Source organism: Aythya fuligula, chromosome 7 (assembly GCF_009819795.1).
Source record: "Aythya fuligula isolate bAytFul2 chromosome 7, bAytFul2.pri, whole genome shotgun sequence".
In the NCBI taxonomy this organism is placed as follows: Eukaryota; Metazoa; Chordata; class Aves; order Anseriformes; family Anatidae; genus Aythya; species Aythya fuligula.
Window position 1 is genome coordinate 33,285,780 of NC_045565.1, and position 27,961 is coordinate 33,313,740.

At 38.0% G+C, this 27,961-nt stretch overlaps 3 protein-coding genes across 4 annotated transcripts in view; 2 read left to right on the plus strand and 1 right to left on the minus strand.

Moving 5' to 3' along the window:
- LOC116491360 (deleted in malignant brain tumors 1 protein-like) overlaps positions 1-4,488 on the plus strand; it is a 112,329-nt gene extending 107,841 nt beyond the window's left edge. Inside the window, exons 44-49 of the mRNA XM_032191240.1 lie at positions 667-811; positions 1,566-1,786; positions 2,050-2,222; positions 2,662-3,047; positions 3,349-3,614; positions 4,316-4,488. Of these exons, the coding sequence (XP_032047131.1) occupies positions 667-811; positions 1,566-1,786; positions 2,050-2,222; positions 2,662-3,047; positions 3,349-3,614; positions 4,316-4,488 (1,364 nt within the window). The remainder of the gene's footprint in view (positions 1-666; positions 812-1,565; positions 1,787-2,049; positions 2,223-2,661; positions 3,048-3,348; positions 3,615-4,315) is intronic.
- Positions 3,783-10,133, minus strand: C7H10orf88 (chromosome 7 C10orf88 homolog). 2 transcript variants are annotated; one of them, XM_032190999.1, is made up of 6 exons: positions 9,757-10,133; positions 8,931-9,003; positions 8,348-8,360; positions 8,154-8,260; positions 7,379-7,842; positions 3,783-6,339 (listed from the first exon to the last, which is right to left on the minus strand). In XM_032190999.1, exons 1-6 carry the CDS (start codon positions 10,131-10,133, stop codon positions 6,111-6,113), a joined length of 1,263 nt encoding a protein of 420 aa, XP_032046890.1. In that variant the 3' UTR covers positions 3,783-6,110. The 2 variants fall into 2 exon arrangements, with proteins under 2 accessions (XP_032046890.1, XP_032046889.1); XM_032190998.1 differs by having other exon boundaries at positions 8,154-8,360.
- Positions 10,134-11,761: 1,628 nt separating this feature from the next.
- LOC116491361 (disintegrin and metalloproteinase domain-containing protein 9-like) lies at positions 11,762-27,169 on the plus strand. Its single transcript, XM_032191241.1, has 22 exons — positions 11,762-11,843; positions 13,741-13,838; positions 15,025-15,101; positions 15,626-15,704; positions 16,662-16,738; positions 17,591-17,813; positions 18,305-18,370; positions 18,452-18,523; positions 18,840-19,012; positions 19,427-19,511; positions 20,501-20,622; positions 21,501-21,672; positions 22,536-22,625; positions 22,798-22,993; positions 23,118-23,223; positions 23,479-23,653; positions 24,069-24,149; positions 24,772-24,877; positions 25,613-25,745; positions 26,125-26,199; positions 26,659-26,711; positions 27,060-27,169. The coding sequence occupies exons 1-22, from the start codon at positions 11,762-11,764 to the stop codon at positions 27,167-27,169; spliced, it is 2,451 nt and encodes an 816-aa protein (XP_032047132.1).
- The last annotated feature ends 792 nt before the right edge of the window (positions 27,170-27,961 follow it).

Here is a 27,961-nt window from a genome sequence, read left to right on the forward strand (position 1 = left end):
TCACTCAGCCCTTTGGGAATGGTTTGGGTAAAATCAGCAGAAGGAAGGAGGCAGCAAAACGACAACACATTTGCTGGAGAGCCTAAAAGATGCAGATTTATTCAGAAAAAAACAATAAAAAAAATTTTAAAAATTGCAAAGAAGGCATTATGGGACTCTAATTTTATTTAAAGGCATCTACTAAATTTGCTCAGTTTGCAGATGACATAGCATTTGCCCAGAAAAAGAATAAGGCCATCTTGTTGTAATTCCATCCGAGGACTTGTGACACAAGTCAGTGATGGTCTTCTTTCAATGCATCCCATTTTTGTCCAAGCTGTTCTTATTCTTAAGAAGGAAAGAAAAAGCCTTAGCTTGTGACTAGTTCGTTCCTTTGTTTCTGTTGACCTGAGTGGCATGGTATTAAACTCTCAAAGACTTCAATGTGAGAGAGAAATTCCCACCTCATAGTTTATGTTGCTCCAACATTTAATTAACTTTGCTGCTGAAGAAAAAAAAAAAATCCCTAAAATATATAGAAAAGGTATATTTAGCAACTTTAATAATTTCCAGAGGAATGGAATCCTGAAGAAATGCACCTACTAGTGATACAGCTTTAGTTTTTGAGTTTATTTTTTATTGTTATGTATACTGTTGTGTTACCAATGTGTCTTTTCTTCTTTTCAGCACATTGTGGGGGAAGTTTAACAGGTCCCAACGGGACATTTATCAGTCCCAACTACCCATCATCTTACCCTCCATTTACATACTGCGTCTGGAACATACAAACTGCAAAAAAATCGAAGATAAACTTAGAGTTTAAGGATTTGTTGTGAGTAAATGCCCTACACTCAACTGTTCTTTTGTCATTTTGTTTAGAAACATTGCTTTAAACACAGCAAGCAGAAGTGCTTTTAGAAATCTGTAGACATGTAAAACCAATATGATTTACTGATAATCATGCTCCAAATCACTGTACAGTTCTCTATAGCTACTGCAGAGCCAGTCAGTGAACCACAGAAAGCTTTTCAGGTGCCTAGCTGTGAGGTGTCCACAAGCTAGCCTGAATTTAAATCCAAAAGCATAAAGCTTTTGCTTTGCTTTTACTATATAAGGAACATGCATAAAACAAACATAAAAAGGACAAAAGCCTTCCTTTTCCTCTGGTGATACACATAAGAGGCATCAGAGATCCACTTTAAAAAGTGGATCACACTTTAAAAGCTCTTCTTTATTCTAATGTGATTTTTTCCCTTTAATTTATTTGAAGGTGTGGTTATTTTTATTGAGTAATTTACCTTCAATATATAGTATCAGAACTACAAAAATGTAGCTATCTCTGTTGAGAGCACTAGCAAAATTTCTATTTCAATGAGAGTAGAATCATGCACTTAATTATTTATTACCTAAGAGTTTTCCATGTTTCATTTATTTTTTAATAACGTTGATTTGTGTGTTTTTATTCTCCACTCTTCTATTTTAATTGAGTGGGACTTTCAGTTGCTATCGGTACTGAATCCTTTATCCGATATGAGCGATGTTCTCTACACTCATGTTTCCTATCGTTATTTTTTCTCTGTCTACAGCCTGGAACTGGATCAAAACTGCCAATTTGACTTTCTGGCAGTCTATGATGGCCTCACCACAAACACTGGCTTAATTGGAAAAGCATGTGGCGTTTCTCGGCCCACCTTTCAATCTTCTTCAAACAGCATGACGGTTGTGTTGTCTACAGACTACGCCAACTCCTACAGAGGATTTTCTGCTCGGTACACCAGCATTCTGCCAGATCCCCCAGAGCCTGACAGTAAGTCTATTTGCTTCTCACTTCCACATATGAACCTTCCCTTTTGTAAAAAATACAGAGATCTGACAAAAGTGACTGAGGATTTAAGCCTTCATAGTGGTAGCCACTCTTTAAGTACAAAAAAAAACCAACACACATTAGTCTAACTTATAGAACATAAGTTATTTTGTGACCTATCCGCAAAACAAAGCTTGTTTTTCAGTCTTTTTGGTCCTTTTTTTTTTTTTTGTGATAACTTATTTTAATTTCTCTTTCAATGGCAGCATCGCTTACATGCTCTTCAGACAGACTGGAAATTGTGCTGAGCAAGGACTACCTGGACTCCCTTGGCTACAATGAAACTCACTTGTACCTGATCGACCCAACCTGCAGGCCAATTTCCACAGATCCCGTGATCTTTTCCTTCCCATTAAGCAGCTGCGGAACAATTAAAAAGGTAAAGGGGGAAAAAAGTTCTGGGAATAAGCCAACAATAGCTCGGGAATGACGAGAGCTTGTCAGAACAGTTTGTTTTGCTTCATTCCCTCTACACCCAGATCATCCAAAGTAACGCAAGGCTAGGTACATGACTCCAACATCCCCTGCAAGTGACACGTCACAAGGAGATGGAAAAGGCCCAATGATGGCAAGGTTCCTAGGAGCTCGTTAAGAGCATCGTTTAGATAAGGGTGACTGAAATGGAGCTTTGATACTTTCCACACTGTGCGATATTCCTTAACCTGCTGCATGGGTCTGTTCAGCATTTGGGACACATAGGTAGGAGGGCTGATGATGATTTTTTTGGTTGCAACACATTTCACGCAGCTTCCTAACGCACTTGCCTTCCACTGCAGTGCCCATGTAATCACAGCTACTTCATACTGTTCCTTTTACAGGATGAAGGTCACCGCATCACTTACACCAACATCATAACTCTCTCTGAAACCAACACGATTATCACACGCAAGAAGAGGGTACAGATCGTTGCAAAGTGCATAATGGAAAACAACTCAACTGTAGAAGTCATTTACGTAACAGAAAATAATCTAATCAAGAACACGACCTCTGTGGGAAGATACAACGTTAGCATGTCGTTCTACGACTCAGATTCATTCTCCAACCCTGTGCTTCAGTCCCCCTATTATGTAGAGTTGAACCAAACTCTTTTTGCTCAAGTCAGTCTTCATTCCACCGACCCAGATCTTCTGGTGTTTGTCGATACCTGCGTAGCATCTCCACGACCTGATTTTGGATCAGTAACATATGACTTAATCAGAAGCGGGTAAGACTTTACAACTGTCTCATACTACGTAAGAAAATGTAACCTCCATATCAAATGTAGTCTTTTTGTCTCTTCTCCGCTTGTCTTCAGGAGACCATGGTTGGAAGCTAAATTTCATAGAAATATAAAGGCATTACATGTCAGGAAAGAAGCATACCACATTGCAGTGTGAGGGGAGCATCACTGTATGCCCACATTAAAAAAAAAATAGCCCTAGTCAAATGCTTTGGTTGCAGCTAAGATTATTTAAAGTGTTTTTTGTATGCAGACCACTTTAACATATCTGTAAATTCTGTTGCAGCTGTAATAAAGATGACACTGTGGTAACCTACCCACCCATTGAGCACTACGGAAGGTTCAAATTTAATGCCTTCAAGTTCCTGCGGAGCTTTTCATCAGTTTATCTCCAGTGTGACGTTTTGATTTGTGACAGTACCACAAACTCCCGCTGTACTGAAGGCTGTATCTCCAGGCAGAAAAGAGATGCTTCTTCATACACTTGGAAAGCCAAGACTGTAGTGGGTCCTATCCGCCTGAAGAGAGGTCTCAGGGCTGCCGATCACTCAGGTAAGAGGGGTACATAAACTGAGAATCTGATTAAGCTCTCTTCCCTGGTGTAAATCCAAGCACAAACCTTCACCTGAGAAAAGTGTGTTAGGCCATATGCTTTACCATTACTCAGGCTCTTAATACTAATACATGAAACGTTTATTAACCTCTCAACTTTAGCAGCACTTTAAACATATTCCCATTTATTTTAATGAGTGAAAAAATTTGGAACCACATGCTAGAAACAGGACACATTTACAAATGAAAAAGTTTCTAGCGCAAACAGATCACATTCAAGGTATTATAAAACATATTAATTCCCATAGTGTCCTTTTCATGATTTACAGAAAGATAACCAACTTTACCAACGACCATCTAGTCAACTCTTAGAAGGTACAGGGTTAGAATTACAAGTTCCTTTTTTGCCCAACATTGCTTCAACAACATATCCCATATCCATTTCTGAAGATAATGGTAACACTGATGGGCAAGAACTTGACTGCAGTGATACAAAAGTATTTAACAACATTGTGATGCTATTATGCATTATCATTTTATTATAAAATTTTACAGCTCCTCTTCAGTACAAGTTCAGAATTTGCAAATCAGTATGGTCAACCCCTCAGAAAAAATATCTGAAAAATGCCAAACCTTCACTGAAATGACACGGTATTCAGAAAACTTTAAACATGCCACTTTCTTTTTTTTCCTCTACACAGGAACCCTCACTAAAACAGATGCTGAAGAAACCTCAAACCTGCAAGGAAAGAGCTTCTACATTCTTTCATTTGTGGCTTTGATTTCAAATGTTATTATTGTGGTAGCTGCAATACTAAAATATTACAGACGCCAGCCAGCATATGGCTACCAGAAAATCCAGAGTTCATATTAACTACTTTAGGATGTTGTGAATTTGTGCCAACTTCTGTTCAGATTTGTCAAAGAGGGGAGAGGGGAAAAAAAAAAAAAAAAAAACAAGCCAACGAACATACTCAATAAACTAACAGCCCCAGAATGCAACAATGCTTGGAAACACTTCAACCTTTTTAATTATAAAAAGAGAATCACCTCAACTGTATCTCAAATTGAGTTGAAAGAATGCTGGTGTCTACATCAGGGTGTTACTGTTTAGAAAGCATCCAAAAGTAACTTTAGAAGTAATTTTATACCTCTGAAGTATGAGAATTTAGGTCCTTCTTCAAAAAAAAAAATCTTTTTATATTTTCAAATCACTTTGAAACAGTACTTGGCATGAGCTATGTTGAGGGACGTCTATGAGATATTTGTTCTATACAAGTTGTCCTGTCTTTGCAATCTACTTTTGTGGGTTGCTGATTGTCTTCAAAATACATCAGTTTTCTTGGAGTAGAAGAAAAAATTAGGTAAGCCAGGTAAAGAGCCTGGATTGTACGTGCCTACTACGTGCCTCCACCTGTTCTTTCAACACTTGCTTCTCCATCTATAGCTTTTGCTCAAAGCATTTTAAGACACCAAATGCAATCACTCTATGTTCAACTTAGGAGTCCACTGTTAAGTCCCTGTACAGTCAAAGTTAAACGGTGCACCCCAGATTTCAAAGAACAATTATCAAAATGGAGTATGAAGACCGACCTCTAAGACATACTTGTACCTCCTCAAATGACAGCAGATCTGATTCAAAGAGATTACAGTAAACATGACACAGTAAGAACTACTTCTTTGGCCTAAGATTGCTAAAACGCAGCAGATCCTAACCCAGCACATTCTGTTTTGCATAGGAGGTCCCCCTGGGGAAGGACCATGAATGAAGTACTTTCTTCAGATAGTGAAACATGGATAAATACAAATCTGCTCTGTATACATCTATTACAGTTGTTCCCATGGCTCAATTCATTTATAAAGGAAAAAGCCTAACATCCCCATTTTAGACATCACTTATGGAGCCTATATTGCTAATTTTGGTGCCTGTACAGCCAGGAGAGCTTTCAAACCCAGGTTAAGGATTCTACCTCTGTACACCTGATTTCTTGCAGAGTTTAAATGAAGCAATACAAGTACTACCATTCCTTTCACAGCTGGAGTAATAAACCACTTCAACAGCAGTCCCATTAGAACAATCCAAAGCCACAAGGAAACCATGTTGCTTTCCAGGGGTAACACATTACACACAAGACAGAAGAAAATTGAATTAATTACATGTACTTAAAGAGAGAAGCTGTAACTCAGTTTATTTAGAGTGTTCCTCTCTATTGTTCAAACTGAAAGTGGGAAACTGTGTTTTACAAGGCTTTTAGCAACGCTCTTTAAATAAATAAGCCACAAAGGGCATACAAAATTCTTATTTAGGAAAACCACACATTCTTATGATCTTTCATAAAGCTAACAACTGTGTACAATAGTGGGTAGAATTACAGTAACAAAATGCAAGTTAACAACACTGAGGTTCTTTATGGTTATAACTCCATAAATACTTAGCTTTGTAAAGAGTAATTGCCCTTAAAAATACTTATATTGGAGTTCTACATCTATATACATTTATCGTTCTCCATTAGAGAACCCCTCACTAGAATCATAGTGTGCTTGTGAAATTTTGTTTTGCTTTGAGTTCTGAACCAAGTCCATTAACAGAACCATTTTATTATCTATGTGCGTCTGAAGAGCCTGGATTTGGCGATCAATATAGTCCATTAGTTTTTTCTCCATCAGATCCATATTTTTTGAGATGATCTTTTCCAAATAGGAGCAAATAGGCTGCTGTTCTACTCTGTAAAAAGAGCAAGTTAAGAATTAGTATTTCTTAACAAGGGGCAAAATAGCAATCTGTGTACTTGAACTTCATTTAAGTCTAACATCTCATTTTGTAGACAATGGGTTTTGGATGGTATTAGGTTTTTAGCATAAGCAAAGTATCTTTCCTGTCTGCTACGTTTTAAATGTGAGATTTTTTTTAATAAACAAGAAGATATACAGTCACCATCTTTCTACCTTACTTTTTAAAAAGGCTGTTATACATTAGAAGGAGCAGTTATGAATAACAAAATCCATATACCTCAGCAGTATAAACAAAGTTCAAACAGCATCAGCATGACAGGCTTTATTCTTTCCAAGTACAGTGTTTCCAGAGTTACATACACTATGCATTATTTATTTCCACACCAGTAATCGTTAAAAGCACTGTACTTTCCCAGGCCCTGGAGATATTCGAGCATTATTAGAACTCTGCCTCCTAGGCAACACTCCTACATCTCACCATTTCTTCTACGGTTCTTTGGGTATCTATCAAACTGGCTGCACTGCTAGAATGAAGTTTGCACTGTACATGCAAAGAAGCAAGGAGGTATAGGAAAGACTGATGGTATAAGATACACCAAGGACAGCAGAGAGATCATGGCACAACATGGAAACAAGGACAGGGTGACAATTTAGGAGACAGAAGCAGTTGAAGTGAAAACGGATTAACAGAGGAGAAAAACATACTAAATGCATGTAACTGAACAGAACCACCACACATTTTTTAAACCATAAAAGGTGGAAGGCAGGAGAAAGAAAAGATGCACAAAGAAGACAAAAATAATTTAGCAAATCAAATGATTTTGTGGTTTCTTTTAGAAAAATCTTATCTTTGAGCAACTCATCTGAAAAACTGTAGTCATGTTTGTCACCAGTCTTCAAAATCACATATTTTAAGACTCGCTATTGCTGTTATTGAGAATAAAATGCTTTTTTTTAAAACAAACAAACAAACAAAAAAAAACTTTCTCATACAAACTATTACTACGCTACGCATATCAAACTTAACTTACCGAACAGCCTGAATGCCTTCCTCTTTAGTCACCGTATTTTTACTGAGATGCCTATCACCGTCTTTTAGCCGAAGATGATTAACCTGACTACAGATGTTTTGAAGAAAAGGAAGAAGCACCTGTGGACTAGCTACATTTTGGTTTGTTTGCTCCTGCATAAGCAAAGATCCCATGACTTTAAGATCGTTTCTGAAGTCAACTGTATTTTGCTGGGTAGTAAGTCCTCCAGAATCAGAAACATTCTCTCTTTCAGGTACCTGCGCGTTCTGATCAAGATTTATTTTTGAATCTTCACATACTGTTTCGCTTGTTAAAGGATTTTTGACAGATAAAGATTCACTGGCTGATTGATCCTGTGACATCTGAACAGTTGCACCATGTAATCCATCTACTGGATTCTCATCTCCAAAGTCTGAATTTTTCCCAAAGATCCAACTAAGTTTGTCGCCAAGAGGTAAACTGTTCTGATGGCAAGAAAAAAACAATAGACTTAAATATTAAAATAGACTGAAAATTATACCATAACAACTAGTATATACTTCAAAACTCTAGTAATTACAGCATTCTAATAGTATAATACAATGACTTTAAAAATATTTGTGAATTATATTCCTAGGGAAAAGCAGAGGGAAATAATTCAACCAGGATTACGGCGGCAGGAAGTCTAGGTAAAAAACCTTATTCACCAAATCTGTTTGGAACGTGCTTGACCATTATGGAAGGCAAAGTCATAGATCGATACTATTCATGCTTACGGAACAGGACAATAACTTACTTTCTGCTGATATCGGACCATGTCCATGAGTTGCTGAGCACCAGGAGACAACTTGGATCCCATAGATTCCATTATAGTCTGGACTCTGTCTAGATCTATGCTCGATCCTAGTGAAGGAAAATCAGTTGCTAGTTTTGCAGACACTGTTTTCACTTCTACAATTATTTTACTGATGAGTACCCTTTGTTTCTCACCAATGGAGAGCAGCTATCACAAGAAGGAAAAAAAGTATTTTGGTTAGGGGAAAAAAAAAAATATGTTTTCTTTGTATGAATATGCTGAACTCTTTTCCAGGGAAATAAAGCGGATTTCTCCTTGCTATTACTCTTAGGAGAATTCTGACTGGAACAGAAGGAGGTTGCATGACCTTAAGATCAACAAGCTCCTCATCTTCAAAGTACTTAAGACAAGCAGTAGCTGCACAGATTTTCCTAAGATTATTTACCTCCATCACAGAGTTATTATTACTAGCATACAGTAACACAGAGTTTACAATTCTAATTATATAGCAACTGTAGTTTACCTGTAATTTATCTGGTTTATGTTTTCTTTTTCTCTAATAGGATATCTTGATCATATATATTAGGTCTTCATAAAAAGAAGATCATGATCCCAAATTAAGATACCTATGAAGACTATCATAGGTAACTGATTTTACATTTTATAAGAACTGATTACTGCATAAAAATATCTGTAATTGAGTAAGAGCAATGCAATTTAGTCAATTAAATGATTAAAGAGACAATGAAAATTAAACAGCTATGTTGAACTCCCTACCTTAATTCTACAGGAGGCTGCCGGGCATTCCAGTTTCAGATACTTTTTGTATAAAGTAACCTTTTCAGTTTCACTACAAAAATAAAATAAGCAAGCTGTGACATCACTAATACAAAGTTACTTTTAATTTCATTGAAATACACAGTAGCAGTAGACATTCAGATAAGAAACAAGACTGGCTCAAACACATTTCTGCTGTGGTACAGCAGTTTTAATGCTTATATTCAACTTGTATTGAAGCCGATCAGACAGGTGTATAAGAAGCGATTTGTATGTGTACGTACATTATCTGCTAGAGCAGCTTTTGGGGTTCAGTACGTTATTCACACATCCTCCCTGAGGCTCTGAGTCGGTTGTTTTTAATTAGTTAATTAAGCAGATATGCCACGTAACGACTTAAAAACAAAAGAGAAAAGACATTGTTTTTAACTCCCCCGGCGAAGCACGGAAGGCAACATCGAAGGGGAAAACAAAAACCTTTTATTTTTCTATTTTTCTCTCTTGTTCTTGAAGCCTGAGGTGACTGCATACCAGAGAGGCGAGACCTCCTGGCAAGCACCTGCTAGGAGAGCCCCACTAAAGCAGCAGGCAGACGCTTTGCCCAGGGTTAAACGGGACAGGAAAGGAGCACGTACCCTTGTTGCGGTCTCACCCAGCAGCACTTCGGAGTAAGATTTTAGAGCGACTGAAGCGTTTCGGTGGCTGCAGAGCCACAAAACCACGTTCCCCCTCTCCACCCCCCCCCCCCCTTTCCTCGCCCCCCAGCACCGTTGAGGCGCCGCCCGCGGCCAGAAGATGGCGGCGGGGCGGGAGCCCGCTCACTCACCCCCCCGTCCCCGCGGAGCCCAGGCTCTCTCCGCGGCCGGTGCCGCAGTACTCCTCGCCCGCGTACACCTCCATGTTGCGGGCCTCGCTCACCACACCGACTGCGGCCACCTCCTCGGCGCCGGGCGGCCGGCATTGCAGCTGCAGCACGCAGCCCGCTTCTCCCCCACCGCCTCCCGCCGCCTCCACCACCACCGCCACAGCCTCGCTGCCGCCGGGGGAAGCGCCGCACGGCCCCGCCGCCTCGCCTCGCCGCACGCACAGCACCCGGGCTAACTCGCCCGGTGGCGAGCAGGGCCACGAGCACCCCACGGCCACGCCGGGAGGCTCCCCGGGGCCGCCGGGGTGCGGAGCGGCCGCCCCGCAGCCGCTCGCCATCGCCCCGCCGGGACGGGGAGGGAAGGAGGGAGGGAGGGAGGGAGGAGGGCGCCCTAACATGGCGGCCACCGCGCGCATGCGCTGGGGGTGGGCGCTGTGTGAGGAGGCGGCAAAAGGGCGGCCGCTGTCAGGGCGACCCTCATCAAGGGAATTAATCCCTCAGGCACCGAGCCCGCGGGTCGGATCCGGGGTCTGCGTTGAGGGGTCGGCTCCAGGCTCTTCTCGCCCCCCGGGGGTCCGTGGCGAGCAAAAGACCCCTGCTGTGGATACCGGGGGGCTCGGTGCTCCGCGTGAGCAAGCGCGCCCGTGGTCCCTGTCAGTAAAAATAAATAAATAAATAAATAAACAAACAACCTGAAACCGCTCTTCCGGACACATAAAAAAAGCCCTAAAAGCGTGACGGTGGTACAGAACTTGATAAAATGGGAAAAGTTGGAGTACCGCAGCCCTGTTTCCTGCGCTGCGTGCTAGTAGTGTGTCACGGAGGAAGGGAATATAAATTAAAGATTGGGTTCATTTAATTTTCAGTAAGGTCCCGGCTTCTGGAGTCAGGGAAAGTTTCTCTTGATGCTACGGTACAGATGTACTCAGGGAGTGTGGGTATCGGGTCTCCCAGTCCGCCTGGTGCTTTGGCTGAAGCAAATTAATTAGCTGCTTTAAATAGAAAGATGGGCTTGAACAGGCTTTACACAAGACACTATTACAAACACTGCTGGCATCTCTGCTTTTTTAAAAAATATATATAAAATAATTAAGCCATTCCTTTATGTGCATTACCACTGGAAAAAACAATGGGTTTGTTCTATTTTAATTTAAAATGAATGAATTAAAATTAATTAATACAAATGCTTTAGCTTGAATACTGTGTTGTATTAGCCTCCTATTTGAGTTTCTAAATGTGCATGATACTTCTGAAGTGCATTGCAAATTCACCCAGCTTTAGAAGCATTTGTTTTCTGCTTTGGATGATGATGTGGCTGCATGATGCCTCAGAAGATTATTCTGATCCCAGAAAAGTGATGAGATCCTCAAAATTACAGACTTTGGGTGAGGAAAATTATCTTTAATGCAAATGCAACTGGCTAAAATCCTTGTGTGATATATGTTTGTGGGATTTCCACGTGTTCGTATGCACTGCATTTTTGATATTTTTAAAGTAAAGATAAAATAATGAAAAATAAAGAGCAAGATGAAATTTCAAAGAGTAGATTTTACTGATTTGATGGTGGCCAGTATAAATATCCTAATTATTGTATCCACTGGTAGCAACGTTTTATGTTCCTCATCTCATATAATCTCCAACTGTATCTCAGGTGGTATCAGCCTAAATCTTTTGGAATAAACCAGTTTGGTCCTGACACGATTTATCTGCCCGTCTCCAATCGGTATTTCAGAGTGTGCTGCTTTTTATTTGCGTTAAGCTGCCTAACCAGTTTTCTCGCGAGCCTAATGGATGAAATTTTACTTCCCGTTTCCCTGGCAGAGGTGAGGTATCGGAGTGCTTTTTCGATTGTTTACCTTCAGAGCAGAGCGTTCTTGTTCTTCTAGTTCTCCCGTGCCGGGCAGCTGAGAGCCAAGTGCACTGTGCCTCCCCACATACCGTAGTGCTTTCTCCAGGAAATCTGGTCATGCTAAAACACAGCCTGTTTTTGTTCACCGTTGGACTAACATTAAAAGGAAGCTCTTTTGGGATAAAAGGTACGCTTTTTGGTTTTGTTATGTATTCAGACAGTTTCTCTAAGTCTTCTTGTAGTGCCTGGTTCTGATGGTAAATATGCACACCTCTCAAATCCGGTCACAGCTCTCCCTGGGCTATAGGCTGTTAGCAGATCTCCTAACCAAGAAACTTCGTTTTAGGAAGAAAAAATAAATAAATAAATAAATAAAGCACTGTAGTTTGAAAATTTTTATAGTTTAGCTCTTTGTGTTTATTTGTTTGTTTCCCTCCATGATGTAGTAGATGTTTAAAAACATTATCTTCTATACAGGACACGGTTGTGACAATTGTAGCTGCTGTCACTGATGAATAGTAAAGAGTCTAGAAAAAGGTTTAGATCTTCAGTAATGTGAGGGAACTTGCTTGAGTTTTATTTCCTCATTAACTCCTCTACATTTATGGTTTGGCTTCATATTTTAGACTTAGTTTTAATGCCTGAAATATTTCTTAGAAGGTGATGTTCTTGTGACTGTACTAGTGCTTTCCTGCCTTCAGGTGTCAAAACTTAAACTCTTAGGACCACATTTCCACTGTTAGTTCCACATATACTTAACTCACGGAACAGATTTTACCATTTAGTTAATCAAGTTATTTCTGATGAAAATAAAAGTAAATATGGAGTGCCAAAGTTACCTGCAGACCTGTTTGTTAATAGCAACTTCCACGTTTTGATTGTAATGACAGTATTTAATGTTGATCATAGGCTGCCTGAACCCAGCTTTCAAAAATCCTGATGTTATCTGATAGGTAGAGATCATCATTACACTGAGGAATCCTCCTCCTCACTTTGAATGGGTGATTCATGAGTGCTCTGTGGCTTCTTTGCAGTTATGAAATTCTTTCACAGAAACCTGGGAAGCTGAGGTCAACTTTGTACTGCTATAAACGAGAAGAAATCTCTTTGTTTCCTTATAAAAGAACAATTTAAGAAGTAGGAAGCTACTTTGGTTGTTATAACCCATGTTATGTTATTATTGACTCTGTAACCTGTTTAAAAACAATGGTTATGTCTCTGTTGACCAAAATGAAACCAGACTGATGAGCAGACAAGGAAAAGGAAAGGAGAAAAAAAAAAAAAAAGTCAGTAGAGATTGTTGTTTTCTGTAAAACCATTTATCTGAAACCAGATACTCAGCTGATTTCTTATCTTTAACTTCCTTAGTTAGAATGACAGTTCTGGAGATAACTCTGATATAATGTAAAAGGTTCCAAACATTTTGCAAAGAATGCAGGAGAAACATGACTGTTGCTGAACAAACATCCATCAGCCATTCCTGGAGAGCCCTGCTATCTACTGACATATCAGCACATCGTTCCTGACAGCAGTGAGGTGATTTCACAAAACTCAGAGAAACTTAACAGATTGTGAGATGTCAAAATCTCTTGCACAGTTAATTTTAACTGGCCAGCTACCTCAAAAATCACTAGGAGGGGGACAGATGGGTGGACAGAGAAGACAGTTATTGAAACTTTCTGTGTTGCTTCAGGTTAAAAGTATAGGTCATGGAAGAAAGAGGAGTTTCAGAAATGATAGACAAACATACAAAGTTAACAGTCTGGGTTAAAATATGTGAGAATTGTTTAAGTAACTTGATAGCTTCTCTTTATGTACTCTAGAAGAGTCTAGCTTTAAGCAGAAGTTTCCATGAAAGGAAACTTTGGCCATGAAAGAAAATGTTGATTTCTGTGATTTTCTCAGCATAATCCAGGAACTCTGGCAGACACAGAACCTACCAAACTGAGCATGGACAGTTGGGTCCCATGCAGCTGAAATTACTCTTTCTTCATCTATGACCTGAGCAGAATTATTTTTCAGTGATCACCACTCTGCACAATATATTTATTAATCATCCTTTCTGGTTCCTTAGAAATTTCAAACTTTATTTTTAGGGGTATCTTCTGAAGAGATGTCCAGAGTTTCAACATTTGAAACAATTATTCCTCAACGTCTGACAGGCAAAGAGAAACATCACACATTTTTTCATGAGGTTTGTTGTTCTGTCCAGTTTTTTTTTCATCTGATATTGCTGTTTTTCACAATATTGTCCTATAATGCACACACACACACACTGTGTATGTTATATATTTATTATTTTGTGAAGAAATGTGCTATTTCTTCAGATTCTTAAGTGTTTTCAGGTAGTTTTGAGTAAATTTGTTTCCATAAAGGGCTGTAACTGCAACTCTAAGTTAAAGCCTTTCAAACTTCTAGTCCTGTTAACAACCTTTTTAGAGAGAAGTAAGAACAAGGAGAATATTTCTGTTTCCTCCAAGTGTGATTAGATGTTGAACTACTGTCTGTGCTCTATGTGTTCTTTGGCTCATCGTACCTTGTCTTCGAATAACCAGAAGATTTCAGCCATGTATTGGCTAAAGGGCAGATGCTCACCTTGTACAAGAGGTTCCATAAAGTCGTACAGGTAAATGAGTTAAGAGAGAAAGGTCTGAGCCTTAATTCTTTGGTTCTAAGGTTACCTTTGCACCAGATACAGAGTTTAATTACTGAAGTAACTGATAATAAAATTCCATGAGTCATCTTTGTGCAAACTGATTAACAAAGGAAGAATTTGTGAGTCGTTCATCCGGCTACAGGTGATTTACATAAGGAGTGTCATAAAACTTTATGTGATAGTTTAGCAAAAAAATACATGGGCTGTGCCCTCCTTGGGAACCTGAATCTGGCCAACCTTCATCCAAGCTATGTCTACTTCCTCTTCACTAGTGTCTCTGGAGTATCTGTTTCTGAGCCTATAAAACTATCATGGTTGCCTAGGTTTAGGTATACTGATTCTTCTTATTTTTTTGTTGTTTTAATACCATAAGTTTTAGTTTTTCATTTTTCTATAGACTGCATATCTTTTACATTCCCTGTACAAGTCTCTAATGGCAGATATACGTAATTTCTTGTGTAGTTTTTGTACTTTTTCATTATGTCTTCCATATGAATATTCATAGCTTAATAGAATTTAAACTTTCCATAGGAAAGAATGTAGAGTGTGTTGCTGAAACTTTGTAATATACAGAGCATGAGGATTAGGAGTGCGTGTTCTGTGAATCTGGTAAATACTTCAAAGATGTATAGTAGTTGGATCTCTGTTATCAAAGAAAACATGGAACTGACATACCCAAATAGAAAATAATATAGTTAAGTGATAACTTTTGTTCTGTTTTCAGGAGCATTCAGATGACAATCTTTCTTACTCAATTAAAACAAGAAATGGAACATACCTCCTAACACTGAAGAAAAATAAGTATGTGACAGTGTTCTGAGTAAGCGATCCATCTTGGAATTTTGTTGCATATAGACAAGTATTTTTAGATTGTAAAAAATATTTTTAATATTTTTAAATATTTATTCTAGTGCAGAAATTAGATTAATTTTATATTAGCACCACAACCAGTAAGTTTCAGAAATCCTTATGGAAAATTCAACAGTAGCTCTTTATTGGCAGGGAGGGGAGGGTTGTTAGTGTTGTTGCATTTGGAAAAAAAATATCTGTTGTTGTTCCTCATTCCAGAGTCAAAAATAATCCAGGCCCTCCTATGGCATAGTCTGCTCAGGTCATAATCTATGGATGTTTTAGTTAAAATATTTCAAAATGACTTACTTTCCAAATAGTGCAGCTCATTTTTAAGATATTTTGTTTCATGTCTGTGAATTTTAATAATAATGTGGCATGAGTATGCTGCTAACAATGTAATACTTACTAGGATTCCTGATTTATTTCTTGCTTTATAGACTCTTAAAAGAGCAGTAGTTTATTTTTGTTTCCAGAGACCTTGTTAGCAAAGATTTTATGCTATATACGTACAGAAAAAATGGGACACTGGAGGCAACACAATCAAAAATCAAGGTATTGTACATAATAAAATTTCCCTTTTGCATAAGAGTTTCCTCAAATCAGGAAAAACAACTTTTATGAACTGAAGGCCATATTAACAAATTGTTAGAGCTGAGGACAGCAACAAGAGTGTACATGCATCTAAATGTGTTTCCAAAGCAAACTTGAATGTACAAAACCATTCACTCCAAATTCTTTTTGTCTGTATCCTACAAGAGTGAAAATTGTTTACATTTTTGGCATTGGAGGGGAAAATGCAAGTGATGCACATAAAGTGCATACACAGAAGAAAAATATACCTGCTAGGAAAGAGAGATTTTCAGGTTTTCATATTTGTGGCATTTATCTTTAACAATTCCCTGAGATATAAAACATCAGGTTCTGTGTTCTATGAGGGAGTGGCCTTGTCCTCATATGATTATACAGCATCACTTTTGTAAGCTGTGAAAGGAGACACCAGGTGATTATGCCAAGGCTAAATTTGAGCTACACAAGTAGGTCACCTTTGCATAATATGCAATTAAAGGTACAATGGCAGCATCAAAGCTCTATAGTTTTGAGCAAGCCTTAAGAATGCTTTTACATTTAAGTTTCTACTTGCAGCTGCATGTTGGCTTAGTGAGACTGCTTTGCGCATGGGAGAGCTTCTCAGATCAGCCTGTGAGAGGATTCTGTCTAAGAACACAATGAGCAATATAGATACAAAGATCTTGTTAAAAGATGGTGATGGGTTAAACGAAAAAGCCGGTTGTTTTCTAGAACTAAGGGAACAAATGCTGTTGTAGTTACTCACATCAAATAATATTTTACTCCAAGAACTTTGGGATTATTTTAGAAAAGGGAACACTTTAAATATGCAAAAGCCAGATTTAATGTCATGCAAATAATAGGGTTGGTAACAAAATAAGTTTGTATTTGAATGCAGCTGCCTTATTTTGTTATTAATTATGTGGTTTTGTTGCATTTCAGGCACACTGTTATTATCATGGCACTGTTGAAGGAATGGCTGACTCAATGCTTGCTCTTAGCACATGCGATGGCCTGAGGTATTACTTCTTCCTTTTTACTTCAAGATAATTAATTGTGCAGTATCACCAATTTAAAAACAAACAAACAAAAAAACCTGCTGATATTCATTATACACCCGGAAAGAAAACACAATCCTATCTTGTAAATGTTTTTTTACATTTTGCCTCTTGATGAAGCTGAAACTCTATAGAGGTTTTATACTTTCCCTCCCCTGTGACAGATACTGTTGATAGGCTGCATTTAGAATTTAGCTTTCAGAATAATGAAAGTGTTTCAAATATGATAAAATTACATTTATCTGAGAAACATGAAGGTGGCAGATTAATGCATAATAGTTTTAGGTATTCCCCTGACAGTATCGGTCTATACAAGCTGGCAAAAGGAGATGGCATGCACAGCAGATCAGGCAGATACTCAGAATGTGCCTGGAGCATGTCAGTGCTTTCTGCCTTCAATGAGTTTGGCTCATCACCTGGATTTAGATACACTTGCCAGTCCTAGCAGCCTTGTTCAGCTTGGTATCTTTTTGACAAGCAGGAAGAGGCAATGGAACAAAGTTCACCTACGTATCTTTCATGTGTATAGTATCAAATTGAGATGCCACTCACAATAAATAAAGATATTTCATGGCATTCCTTTAAATTAAGAATAAAATTATCAAACTACTGGTATTTCAGGTACTACTGGATTTCACTAAGCAGAACAGAGATGCCATTTTGGCTGTTCTGCAAATTTATGCAAACTCAAATAATCATTTATGTCAAAATAGTGGTATGAAGAGTTACAGTTTTTAAGTATTCATCTGTTGTTCATTCACCTAGTCATATCCATGAGGGAAAAATAATTTTCAATTCTTTTATGCTTGCTAGAGGGATTATCTACATTGGTGGCAAATGGTATGGAATGGAGCCACTCAACTCATCCAGCACATTTGAACACATGTTTTACCGGTTAGAAGACATGGAGCATATCCCTTTCCGATGTGGTATGCAGAACGACAGCCTGCATCATGAGATGAAGATGTTTGTGAAGCAGTCTGTGAAATATGCATTTTCATCAAACAGTACCTCGAGTGGGGAAAAACTTTTGAGGGTAAATGCATTTCTGTTTTTCTCCTGTGGGCTACAGTCCAAGCAATCTCCTCAGTCTGTTCCAGATGTCAATGGTCTATGGAGCTCTTGCTTTGGCATGGTGCTTTTGGTTTAGCAGGACACCTTGTTGCTCTCATTTTCATGGATCCCAAGTTGGTAAGAGTAGGGTTAAGGAAATCCTGAAACAGAAGGATATCACAATGCCAATTTAACATAGCTTGAAGCACTCATTTAGCAGAAAAGCAGAGCTCAAACCACTGTGGGTGTGTGAAAGCTGCCATTCAGCTCATGCATCTCGGTGTCTGACCAAAAGCAGGTTACTTGTACACCAATATTGATCTGGAAATCTAAAGCAAATTGGCATTTGAGGCCATATTATAAGATGTATCATTACTTTATAAAAGCATTAAATGAAAATCATGAGAAAAATAATTTTAAATGCCTTGAATTTATTACTCATAATGTTAACTTATTGTGCTTCTTAATTTGCAGAAGAAGCGAGCTGTCCTGCCACAGGAAAGCTATGTGGAATTATTTATGGTTGTGGATAATAACAGGGTAATGACTTCATCCAATGCTAAATACTTTTTGTTAGATTATTATTTTTTTTCTCTGACTTTTGCATATGGCATCTTACAGTTTTTGCTGAAGAAATCGGATCCTGCTGCGGTGCAAAAGGAAACAGTTGAGCTGATTAATTATGTTGATGGGGTAGGTCAGTTCAGTCACCTATACTTGGTAATTTTTACTTTACTGTAGTTTTCCAAAGTAAGGTAGTAAAGTAAATCTGTACAGTTATGTTCTGAAATTGTATTTGGAAGTTATACAGCAATTTGTAACATTTGAGACATGTCATGAATCTATGCACAAGTCTTGTAGAGTTGCAGCCCAGATGTTTTTAAACATCTGTGTGCTCCCTGACTTTGGCTCAGTAGCAGTAAAAATCTTTCATAATTCAGTTGAACTGGATTGATGGACATTAATTATCTTTTTTTTTTTCTTTTTTTTTTCTTTCTTTTGTCTTCAGATGTATAGAGCATTAAACATCCAGATTGTTCTGGTTGGATTAGAGATATGGACAGTTACAAACCCTATATCTGTAATGGATGGTTCAGCTGGAGACGTACTGGGTAGATTTGTTTCTTGGAGACAGAAAGATCTTCTAAAACGATCAAGAAATGATGTTAGCCATCTCATAATGTAAGTTTTCATTTAGAGGCAATGCCACTCCTGCAACACTGCTGGTGTTGCTAATGCATGTGATTTTGGTTTTGCACATGAATGAAAATATAGCGAGTAAAATTCATTCAACTTCCAAAGTGTTTTAACCTCAAAAAAAGAAGAAGAAACTATAATGAATTCTTCATAGTTAATCAACTCAAAAGCACTGACACAGCAGGCTTAGGTGATTGATCATTGTTTTCAATCTATGCTATTGCCATGTTCATTATTAATTACAGTGAAAACATGATAAAGTGACAACTTTCTTCTTGACTTTAATAAGACCAAATTTTGCTTTGCAGTATTTGTTTCAGACTTATCAGTGTCTTTTAGTAGTGATCGTGAACTTTCAGCCCCTCTTTCAAAAGTACCTTCAAACTGTGTTTGTTGCAGAGGGAGAGGCTCTTACGGTGGATCCATTGGAATGGCTTTTGTAGGTACCGTCTGCTCACATGTCCAGGGAGGGTCAATCAGCACTGTAAGTACGTAATGTTGTGCTTAGTGGAAGAAACTAGCACAGGAGCTGCTCTTGTAGATGTGCTGCTAGTGAGACAATTGAAGGCATTGTGCATTTACATAACGCAGAGTTGTATTTATTGCTAGACATTGATTCCACAGAGGCACACCTTCAGAACATGCTAACAGATAATGTGCACTTTGTGAACTCACCCAGGTGTTGAAGACTGGGCTTGGAGTGGACTGGTTTTATCCATAGGGTTTATGTAAAGATTTGTGCGTATTTTTATGCTTATATACAAATACGTATATTTCCCAATTTCTGTCTTCTTTGTGTTACAATCCACTTGCCTGATTTAGTCCTGAAATCATTTTTTAATCACATTTATGTAATTCATCTATTTCAAGGTTGTATAAGAAAAGTCCATCCTCATAACGTTAAGGTTCATAAGCACAGTATTTTGGGGTGGGAATGCAATTACAACATACGTGCATTGTTTCGCTCTTTATATGGATAGATGCTGAACATAATGCACCATATTTTCAAGTGTCCAGAATACTCCATGAGACTGTAAAAGGGAAAAAAATAATAATAATAATAAATAAATGTCAAAACTAGCTAGAAAAAAAGTGTTTTCTCCTTTACCCTTGGGGGTAGATCCAGTATTTCCTGAGGTTCCTTTTCTTATCATAGGGATGCCATAACATAATGGACAATCTTAGAAGCAGATTCTGTTCTTTAATAGTATATTTGTCTTTGAACACCCCACTAAAATCAATATCACGACTGATTAACTGTGCTACTGTTCAGAGTATGATCCTAGAAAGAGTGGCAGAACTTGGCCCTGCCTGAAAATAAACAACTTATCTGTTCTTGCCGCTTTTGTTCTGCAATAAAATTTGATATTGTCTTCATGGCCTCTAAGAAACTTGTGGCCTGGATAACTCAGTAGATAGAAACATAGTAATTTCTTTAGATTCATAATTTTTAACACAGATTCTCTTCATTAGTTGGATCATAGCAATTTGTTACGTCACGCTACAGTAGTTGCACATGAATTGGGTCATAACCTTGGAATGAAACATGATGATGCAAGGTGTCCTGCATCCTACATTATGTACAGCACAGATAAGTAAGATTTCCATTTATTTTAATAAACTTTTTATTTTTATTTTTTTAATTTAATCTGCAGTGGCTAGATAAGCTGAGAAACTTCCATGAATCCTAAAGAACTTCTGTGAATGGAAAGTTTAATTACAGAGATGAATTCTTTGACTTAGGACTTTTATAATTTCAAATTAGTTAAAACATTACCTGTTTTCTGACCTAGTCATTCTTTGTTTGTAGCATTCATTAAAACTTACTTGGCTTTTGTTAATTGCTCATTTTAATAATAGCATATTGCTGTTGGGTTTTTTACCCTGCTGAGAATCCTCTACGTATATTCACCATGTTTGTGCAAACATGCCCCCTTTGCATAGGTTCTCTTAAATGTTAGTTTAAACAAAATGTCTCATCCTATATTTCAGTTTATTTGTTCTTTGGCTCAGCTTTATCTAATAAGAATCATAAAATTATTTTATCTATTCACGTTTATATTAATAAATCAGCATAACTGAATGCTGGACCAAACTACTATGAGAAGATGCATTCCTGAGTTTTTTGGGAATCGCAGTTAAGGTGAATGTCCTTCTGGAAAGTATATTTTAATCAGACATTTTTGGACTCAGTACAGCAAAGGAATTTTGAAAGCCTGTTTTATAGAGAACATCAGAATGTCTAATCTGATGGTCTCTTGCTTCTGAAAGTATTTGCAGTTGTTATATATAGTATATTTTTATTTCCAGAAGTACTGTCCTCCAATACAAAATAAAGAGGAAATATCTCAAGATCTCCTAACATTCTGAAATGTGGTATTTATTATAGATTGACAATATTTTAATGGTCTGACTTGAATTGTCTTTTTGCAAGCAAAATGTTTGTAATAAAAAATAATATTATGCTTTCCAGGGGATCCAGGAATTTCAGCACCTGCAGCGCTGATGATTTTGAGAACTTTATTCTAAATGGAGGAGGAAACTGCCTTAGAAACCCCCCCAAAACAAGCAATGTTTACAAAGAACCTGTCTGTGGTAATAATGTGGTTGATAACAATGAAGAATGTGACTGTGGTAAACCACAGGTAAAGAAATTCAGCTGGATACTTGTGTATTATACTTGTATTATACTGTCCTTTTGTTGCACCTGATTTGAATTAGTACCTGAGGAGTTTTCCCTATAAGTTTATATTTTTGCAAGCTGTATAAAGATAAATTCTAGAAAAAGCCTAAAATCATACTTCAATTTAGATATGAACTCAGTTAAGGGTTACTGGACTTCACAGAACTTTGAGTCAATGCCTAAGAAAGAAATTTCAGTGCACAACATGTGGAAATGCCATCATTTTTTGAGCTGACATTAGCAACATAGAGACTTCTGTTATGTAAATGGGACTACTAGTCTGTATAGCACTTACAGGTTTCCTAACTGTAACTCTTAAGCTTAGCCTACAACAACATTGCTTTTGTTGGTCATATTTACATTGTGACAATGCTCCTCAAAGAATGGGATATATTTACTCCTTCTTTGGAAAATAAAGGTCTCTCTCTCTACACTTAGCTTAAATTAGGCTATAGTGAGGTGGGGATCAGTCTCTTCTCCCAAGCAACAATTGATAGGATGAAAGGAAATGGCCTCAAGTTGTGCCAGGGGAGGTTTAGATTGGATATTAGGAAAAAATTATTCACTGAGTGTAAACATATCCCATATTCCTGAGCCACAACCTGTCAAAATATATGTTTTTTTCTGATGTCTTGTTGTAAAAAAAAAAAAATGCAGCTAAACTGTATGCTGCTTTATGTTGGAGAATATCAACCTCAGAATACGAAAGAGAGTATGAAAGTATTTAATGCTTGGTTCATCCATGCACTTGGTTTGACCATGTACTTTCCTTGCTATACAGCAAAGTAAAAACACTGTGTCCCCTTGTTCATGTCTGTTCTTCAGGAATGTACGAACCCTTGCTGTGACGCTGCAACCTGCAAACTCACATCTGGATCACAATGTGCTCAAGGACTGTGCTGCAAAAATTGCAAGGTAGGCTATATTTTATCAAGCTAAATTGATGCTAATTATTAGGTTGGATTTTGGGGGTTGGAGTGGTGGTGGTAGTGTTAAAAGGTTATCAGGAAATTCCCATCTGTCATTGGTTCATGACTGAATTTCTGCTGTTGCAAAATACTGAGCTGTCATTCTTCTCTGGTTATAGTTTAAAGTGGCAGGAACAGAATGCAGATCGAAGATGGATTTCTGTGATCTACCTGAATACTGCAATGGAAGCTATGCCTACTGTCCAGATGATGTTTATATCATGAATGGTTACCCATGCAATGACATGAAAGCATACTGCTACTATGGAGTATGCCAGAGTTTTGATTCACAATGTGAAGCTATATATGGAAAAGGTACATTTATAATTTAACATAAAAGGCTTGTAGTCTTCTACAAGACATTTCATAGTTTTTGTTTTCTTGCTCATATTTTTAAGACAGTGTGGTGGCTTACTAAAATTCACTATTTTTCACACAGGGGCACGAAAAGCACCTGATCTATGCTTTGAAAAAGCCAATATTAAAGGGGATAGGTTTGGAAACTGTGGAATGAAAGGTGGAGTGTACAAGAAATGTTCTGTTCAGTAAGTCGATAGCAAGTAAAACCCTTCCCTAAAACATCCAATGTAAAATTCTACTCTGAGATCTCATGTTCTACAAGCTCACAACAGAAAGTATCTGCTATAAACTTGTAAAACATGAGCTTTAAGAGAAGAATATTTGCTTGAAATGCAAGCTAAGTTTGACTGGATGGTGTATTTGCACTGACATTGTGGTGTGTTTTTTGTGCTTTTTTTTTCCTGTTCATCTTGTCTCTGAGTATCATCTGTTCACTGCAGGCATAGTCTGTGTGGCAAGGTCCAGTGCACTTCTGTTAGTCTTCAAAATCTTCCTGCTTGGAGTGTTGTCAATAATGCGTCTGGGGTTTTATGCTGGTCTTCTGATTTTGACTTAGGGTCAGATATCCCTGATCCTGCTCAAGTTCACGATGGAACAGCCTGTGGAGAAAAGAAGGTAAGACGAATCACAGCAGCATTACGTGGTATATTCCACCAAGTGGAAAGTTCTTAACTTTCAAAAGCATTAAATTGTTCTCTTATTTATATGCTATAATATAATTAAAAATATGCTTTTTCGGATATACACACACAATTAATTAACTCTTTAAAAAAATGTGACGCTACAAATCAGTGAGCTACATTATGAGTTACTGAAATTATTTCCATCAAACTGCATCCATAGATTTTGAAATCTTTGAGACAAACAGAGCTATAAAATTGTGAAGTATTGAGAGTTCTATCAACCCTGTTCCCTGACATTTAAGTAAGAACCGTAGACTTGTAAACATATATTTTTGTATAGTATATTTATAAAATGGATGGGATTTTTGGAAGTCTTGTGTGTAAAAGACACTAAATGTTTTTTCCAGGCCTGTTTAGATTTTGAGTGTGTTGATGCAAGTTTTCTGGGCTACAGCTGTGATGTAAAGCAAAAGTGTAACAATAATGGGGTGAGTAGATGGTGTTTTCATGCCCTATTTCTTGAAGACAGAGATAGGTGCAAAATCCCTCCATAAAAGCAATGACCTGACAGATGGCTTTGTTTTATTCTGATCTGAATGAAAAGTTAAATCCTTTTTTTTTTTCTTTTTTAATCTGCAAGTCATATTGCCAGTATACTGTAAACATCTTAGCACTAACCCTGAAAGACATTTCTTCTAAATTTCCCTAGGGAACCTTTGAATATTACTGAACTGTCAAACTTTAAAAGGAAAGTATTCCTTTTAAAGGAACAGACTAGGGATCCGTGATTTACATATTTCTCTGTGAAAAATCAAAAAGGAGCCCAGAGGTTTTAAAACTAAAAAGTTCTTCTTTGGATGGTACCCTAGTGTAGGCAAATAGCAACAACATCAAGAAGAGATTAACTTCTACAGAGAATGGACTATTGTTATCAGTATTACTCCGTGTTTTGGGATTGGAGGGAGAGAGGTGAATACATTTCTATGGAATACTATGGAATATTCTTATTTCCACATGCAATTCTTAATGTGTAACTCCAAATATATATTGGAGGTTGAAAGTAGATCAAATAGATGTTCCCTTGACTAATCCCTTTCGTATGGCCTCTAGGTGTGTAACAACAACGGGAACTGCCATTGCCATTCGGGGTGGGCACCTCCCTTCTGTAACCAGCCGGGCTATGGTGGCAGTGTTGACAGTGGTCCAGCTCACATAGGTAGGACACTGAAACTGTCTTTCATTCTGCCTCCAGTGTCTGATTAAAATGATCTACTAATACAGAGTGTTTTTCAGTCTCTTTTCAAAAGCTTTTTTTGCTATTGCATGGGCTGCTTAATCATGGAATGACTTGAGAATGAACATTATTATTTGATGTGTAGGTCTGCAGGCATCAAGCAAGTTGGTCCAAGGAAGAAGTTGATCTCTCTTTTGTCTGAGATAAAAATCATTAATTGCTTAGAATTACTACTACATTTTTAGATAGTTGGATATTATTTAGTTAGGTACTATTCACCAGATAAAATGGGTGTAATATAGCAGGACTACAGCTTGAGAATGAAACTAGCAGCCTTTATGTATGGAAAAGGTCTCACTGTAATGGGAAGGATTAAGGTGATGCATGCAGCAACTAGCAGTTCCCTCACCTAAGAGCCATGAAATTCTGTGAAGGGAAAATGGAGTAGATTTTTCTGGCCTTTACACTGAAAGACCATGCAAAATGTTCTGTTTGTTGACTGAAAGGAAAAAGGTTGTATGTCATACAATGTGGGGTGGGTAAAGCAGGAAGAAGTACTTGTGCTTACATATGTTAAAATCCTAATTACTAAATTTGATTTATAATAATTTGAAGATTGTAGTTTTTACAACAGAAAGGAGTTTTTAATGGGAAAACGCTTTAATACAAGGTTAAGCAAGATGAGTATCTTACATGATTGTAATTGTTTTCCTCTAGATACATCACTTCGGGATGGTCTGCTTATATTTTTCTTCCTTGTGCTGCCAATATTGATTGTGATTGTAATAGCAGTAATTAAGCGCGACGCAATAAAAAGGAAGTTTTGCAGGAAAAGTAGAAGACAACACAGGTATTGCAATACAAATGTGTATTTCAACACTTGGGAGCATGCTTCAAATAACTTCAGCAGGATACAGACCTTATACAAAGAATCAGAACCCCCCAAAAAGAAAAAGACTACCCTGCTAATAGTAAATGTGGGTAGTTTAATGCTCAGGTTGTTAGTTCTTAAGCATTTTTTCACAATATTCACTGCACTTTCCTGATCGGTACTTATAATTGTATTGCATGGACACAGTGGCACAGAAGTTGAAATTAGTTGCCAAAGCCAGGAATGGGTGGAGTCAAAACCAGAATTGAGACCTCTGAGCCCAGTCCCTTGATAAGCACTCAGCTTAATGTTGTCAAGTCAAATGGGGATTTTCCTGACAATGTGGTTTTCATTTCAGGGATAACAATGTGCAGCAACCAAAGCAAAATAACAGACCAGCTCATAGCACAGGAAATAATCAGGTAAGAGAGACGCATACATGCATTACTTCATGCTGGGTAATCCAAATTATATAGTGCCTTTTCTCTAATGTAGTTGCTCATGACTCTGTGGGTTTTGATACGCTAAACCCATCAGAATTTACAAGTATTTAAATTGGACAAGATTTGTGTTTGGGTAGGTATGGACCTTATTGCCTGCCCTGTCAACACAGGCTGTGAGTAGCATGGGATGGAACAGGCTGCTGCTCAGCAGAGCAGCCAAGATAGAACTATGAATTCTGCAGCCAAGTACCAGAGAAGCTGTTTAGCCAGGCTGTGGATCTAGTTCTGGTAAAAGAAAATAAAAATGATCAAAACACAATACGCAAGAGTATGAAATGTCACAGGAAATGAAAATAACCTCTGAAATACCACTAGCTTTATACTGAATAATGAGCCACACTTTGAAATGTGTTCCCTGTTAACCTGATTTTCTGCAATATCTTTTCTAGTCGGCCACATCAAATCCTGATTTTTTTACCATATCACATTTTCCCGGTTCAAGGTTTGTAGAATTTAAACTCTTCTTTAGTTCTTGTTTGCTATGTTTGCACTGCTGTATCGATGTAAGTGAAATGCCTAATGGCTCATGTCCTGCTCTGGGGCATTTTTCATGCAGCATCATATCAGATGAAATAGATTAAACGCTTAAAGGAGAAGTGCAGCTTTACTACTTCCATAGAAACCAGCATAATGGGACATGCAAATGCTACCAGAGTATTTTGTGTGTGTCTGTGTGTGAAATACATGTATAAATGCTATAAATTGATTAAAAATCATGAAGTACCAGTTTACAAATATCAGGTGTCTCAAGTCATGAACTATTTCACTAAATGTGCTTTCCACACTTCAGGCAGCCAGTACAAACACGGATTCCTCCAGTTCCTTCAGGACCTCAGCGACCTGCGGTCCCACCTAAACCAGTTGTCTGAGAAGTTTCTTGGGAATCCTCACCAATTCTGACCAGAAACTGATCTGAAACAGATTAAAGGTTGGAATCCCCCAGTCCTCACCTTGCACCTTATGGAAAAAACAAAAGACACTGAACACAGAAAAAGAGACCCTGAACGCAGATTTTCTAACTCCCCATTATTTTGCTAAGAGCTGCTGGCTATATTTGTACCTCACCTCTTTTTTCTTTTTTCTTTTTTTTTTTTTTTTTTTTTTTCTTCCAAATCAAAAGCCTAACGTTCAACATTTGTTAGTTTATAACAGCACTGGAGAACAGGACTCCTCTGAAGTGTTGCCTTACCTGCAGGCCAAAAAGAGAAGCGGATGTTTAACAGACATAATTTATTCACTTTTATTTACATGCTGACGTGAAAGTCAGAGCAGAGGCTGTCCTCTGGGGAAGCCTACAACCTGTCTACCTCCCAGCCATCCTCCAGGCTGTATGCTGTGCTTGCTGAGCACCCCACGTGCAGGGCCTGGAGCCCATTCTGTGCCTTGCTCCGAGCCCTTCCTGCGCTGTCGCTGTATCCACACTGGGATCCAGAGCCACCTCTCCTGGAAAAGAAGCTGCTACAAGGAGGAGAAAACGTCACTGGGAATAACAAAGCTATGGATACAGATCAGTCATCTTTATGAAGGGAGGGTAAAGCACGTGCTGTGTTTGCATGTAGGCTCTTGGAGTACGAACAAGCAATGGGTGGTGAATAAATTACGGAATCATCTTGCACAAGTGTTTCTAGTCCTTAAGCCGGTCATTTTGCAAGGGAAATGGTCAAAAGGACCCCAAATCCACTGTGGGAAAAA

Bases quoted from the DNA above. Each gene is read 5' to 3' on its own strand.
- LOC116491361 (XM_032191241.1), top strand. From the start codon at position 11,762: ATGCTAAAACACAGCCTGTTTTTGTTCACCGTTGGACTAACATTAAAA. The intron at 17,814-18,304 runs GTAAATGCATTT...CTTAATTTGCAG, and splicing joins GTGGGGAAAAACTTTTGAGG to AAGAAGCGAGCTGTCCTGCC. The intron at 18,371-18,451 runs GTAATGACTTCA...GGCATCTTACAG, and splicing joins TGGTTGTGGATAATAACAGG to TTTTTGCTGAAGAAATCGGA.
- C7H10orf88 (XM_032190998.1), bottom strand. From the start codon at position 10,133: ATGGCGAGCGGCTGCGGGGCGGCCGCTCCGCACCCCGGCGGCCCCGGG. The intron at 8,361-8,930 runs GTAGGGAGTTCA...TTCTTGTGATAG, and splicing joins CAGCCTCCTGTAGAATTAAG to CTGCTCTCCATTGGTGAGAA. The intron at 6,340-7,378 runs GTAAGTTAAGTT...CTCTTTTTACAG, and splicing joins GAAGGCATTCAGGCTGTTCG to AGTAGAACAGCAGCCTATTT.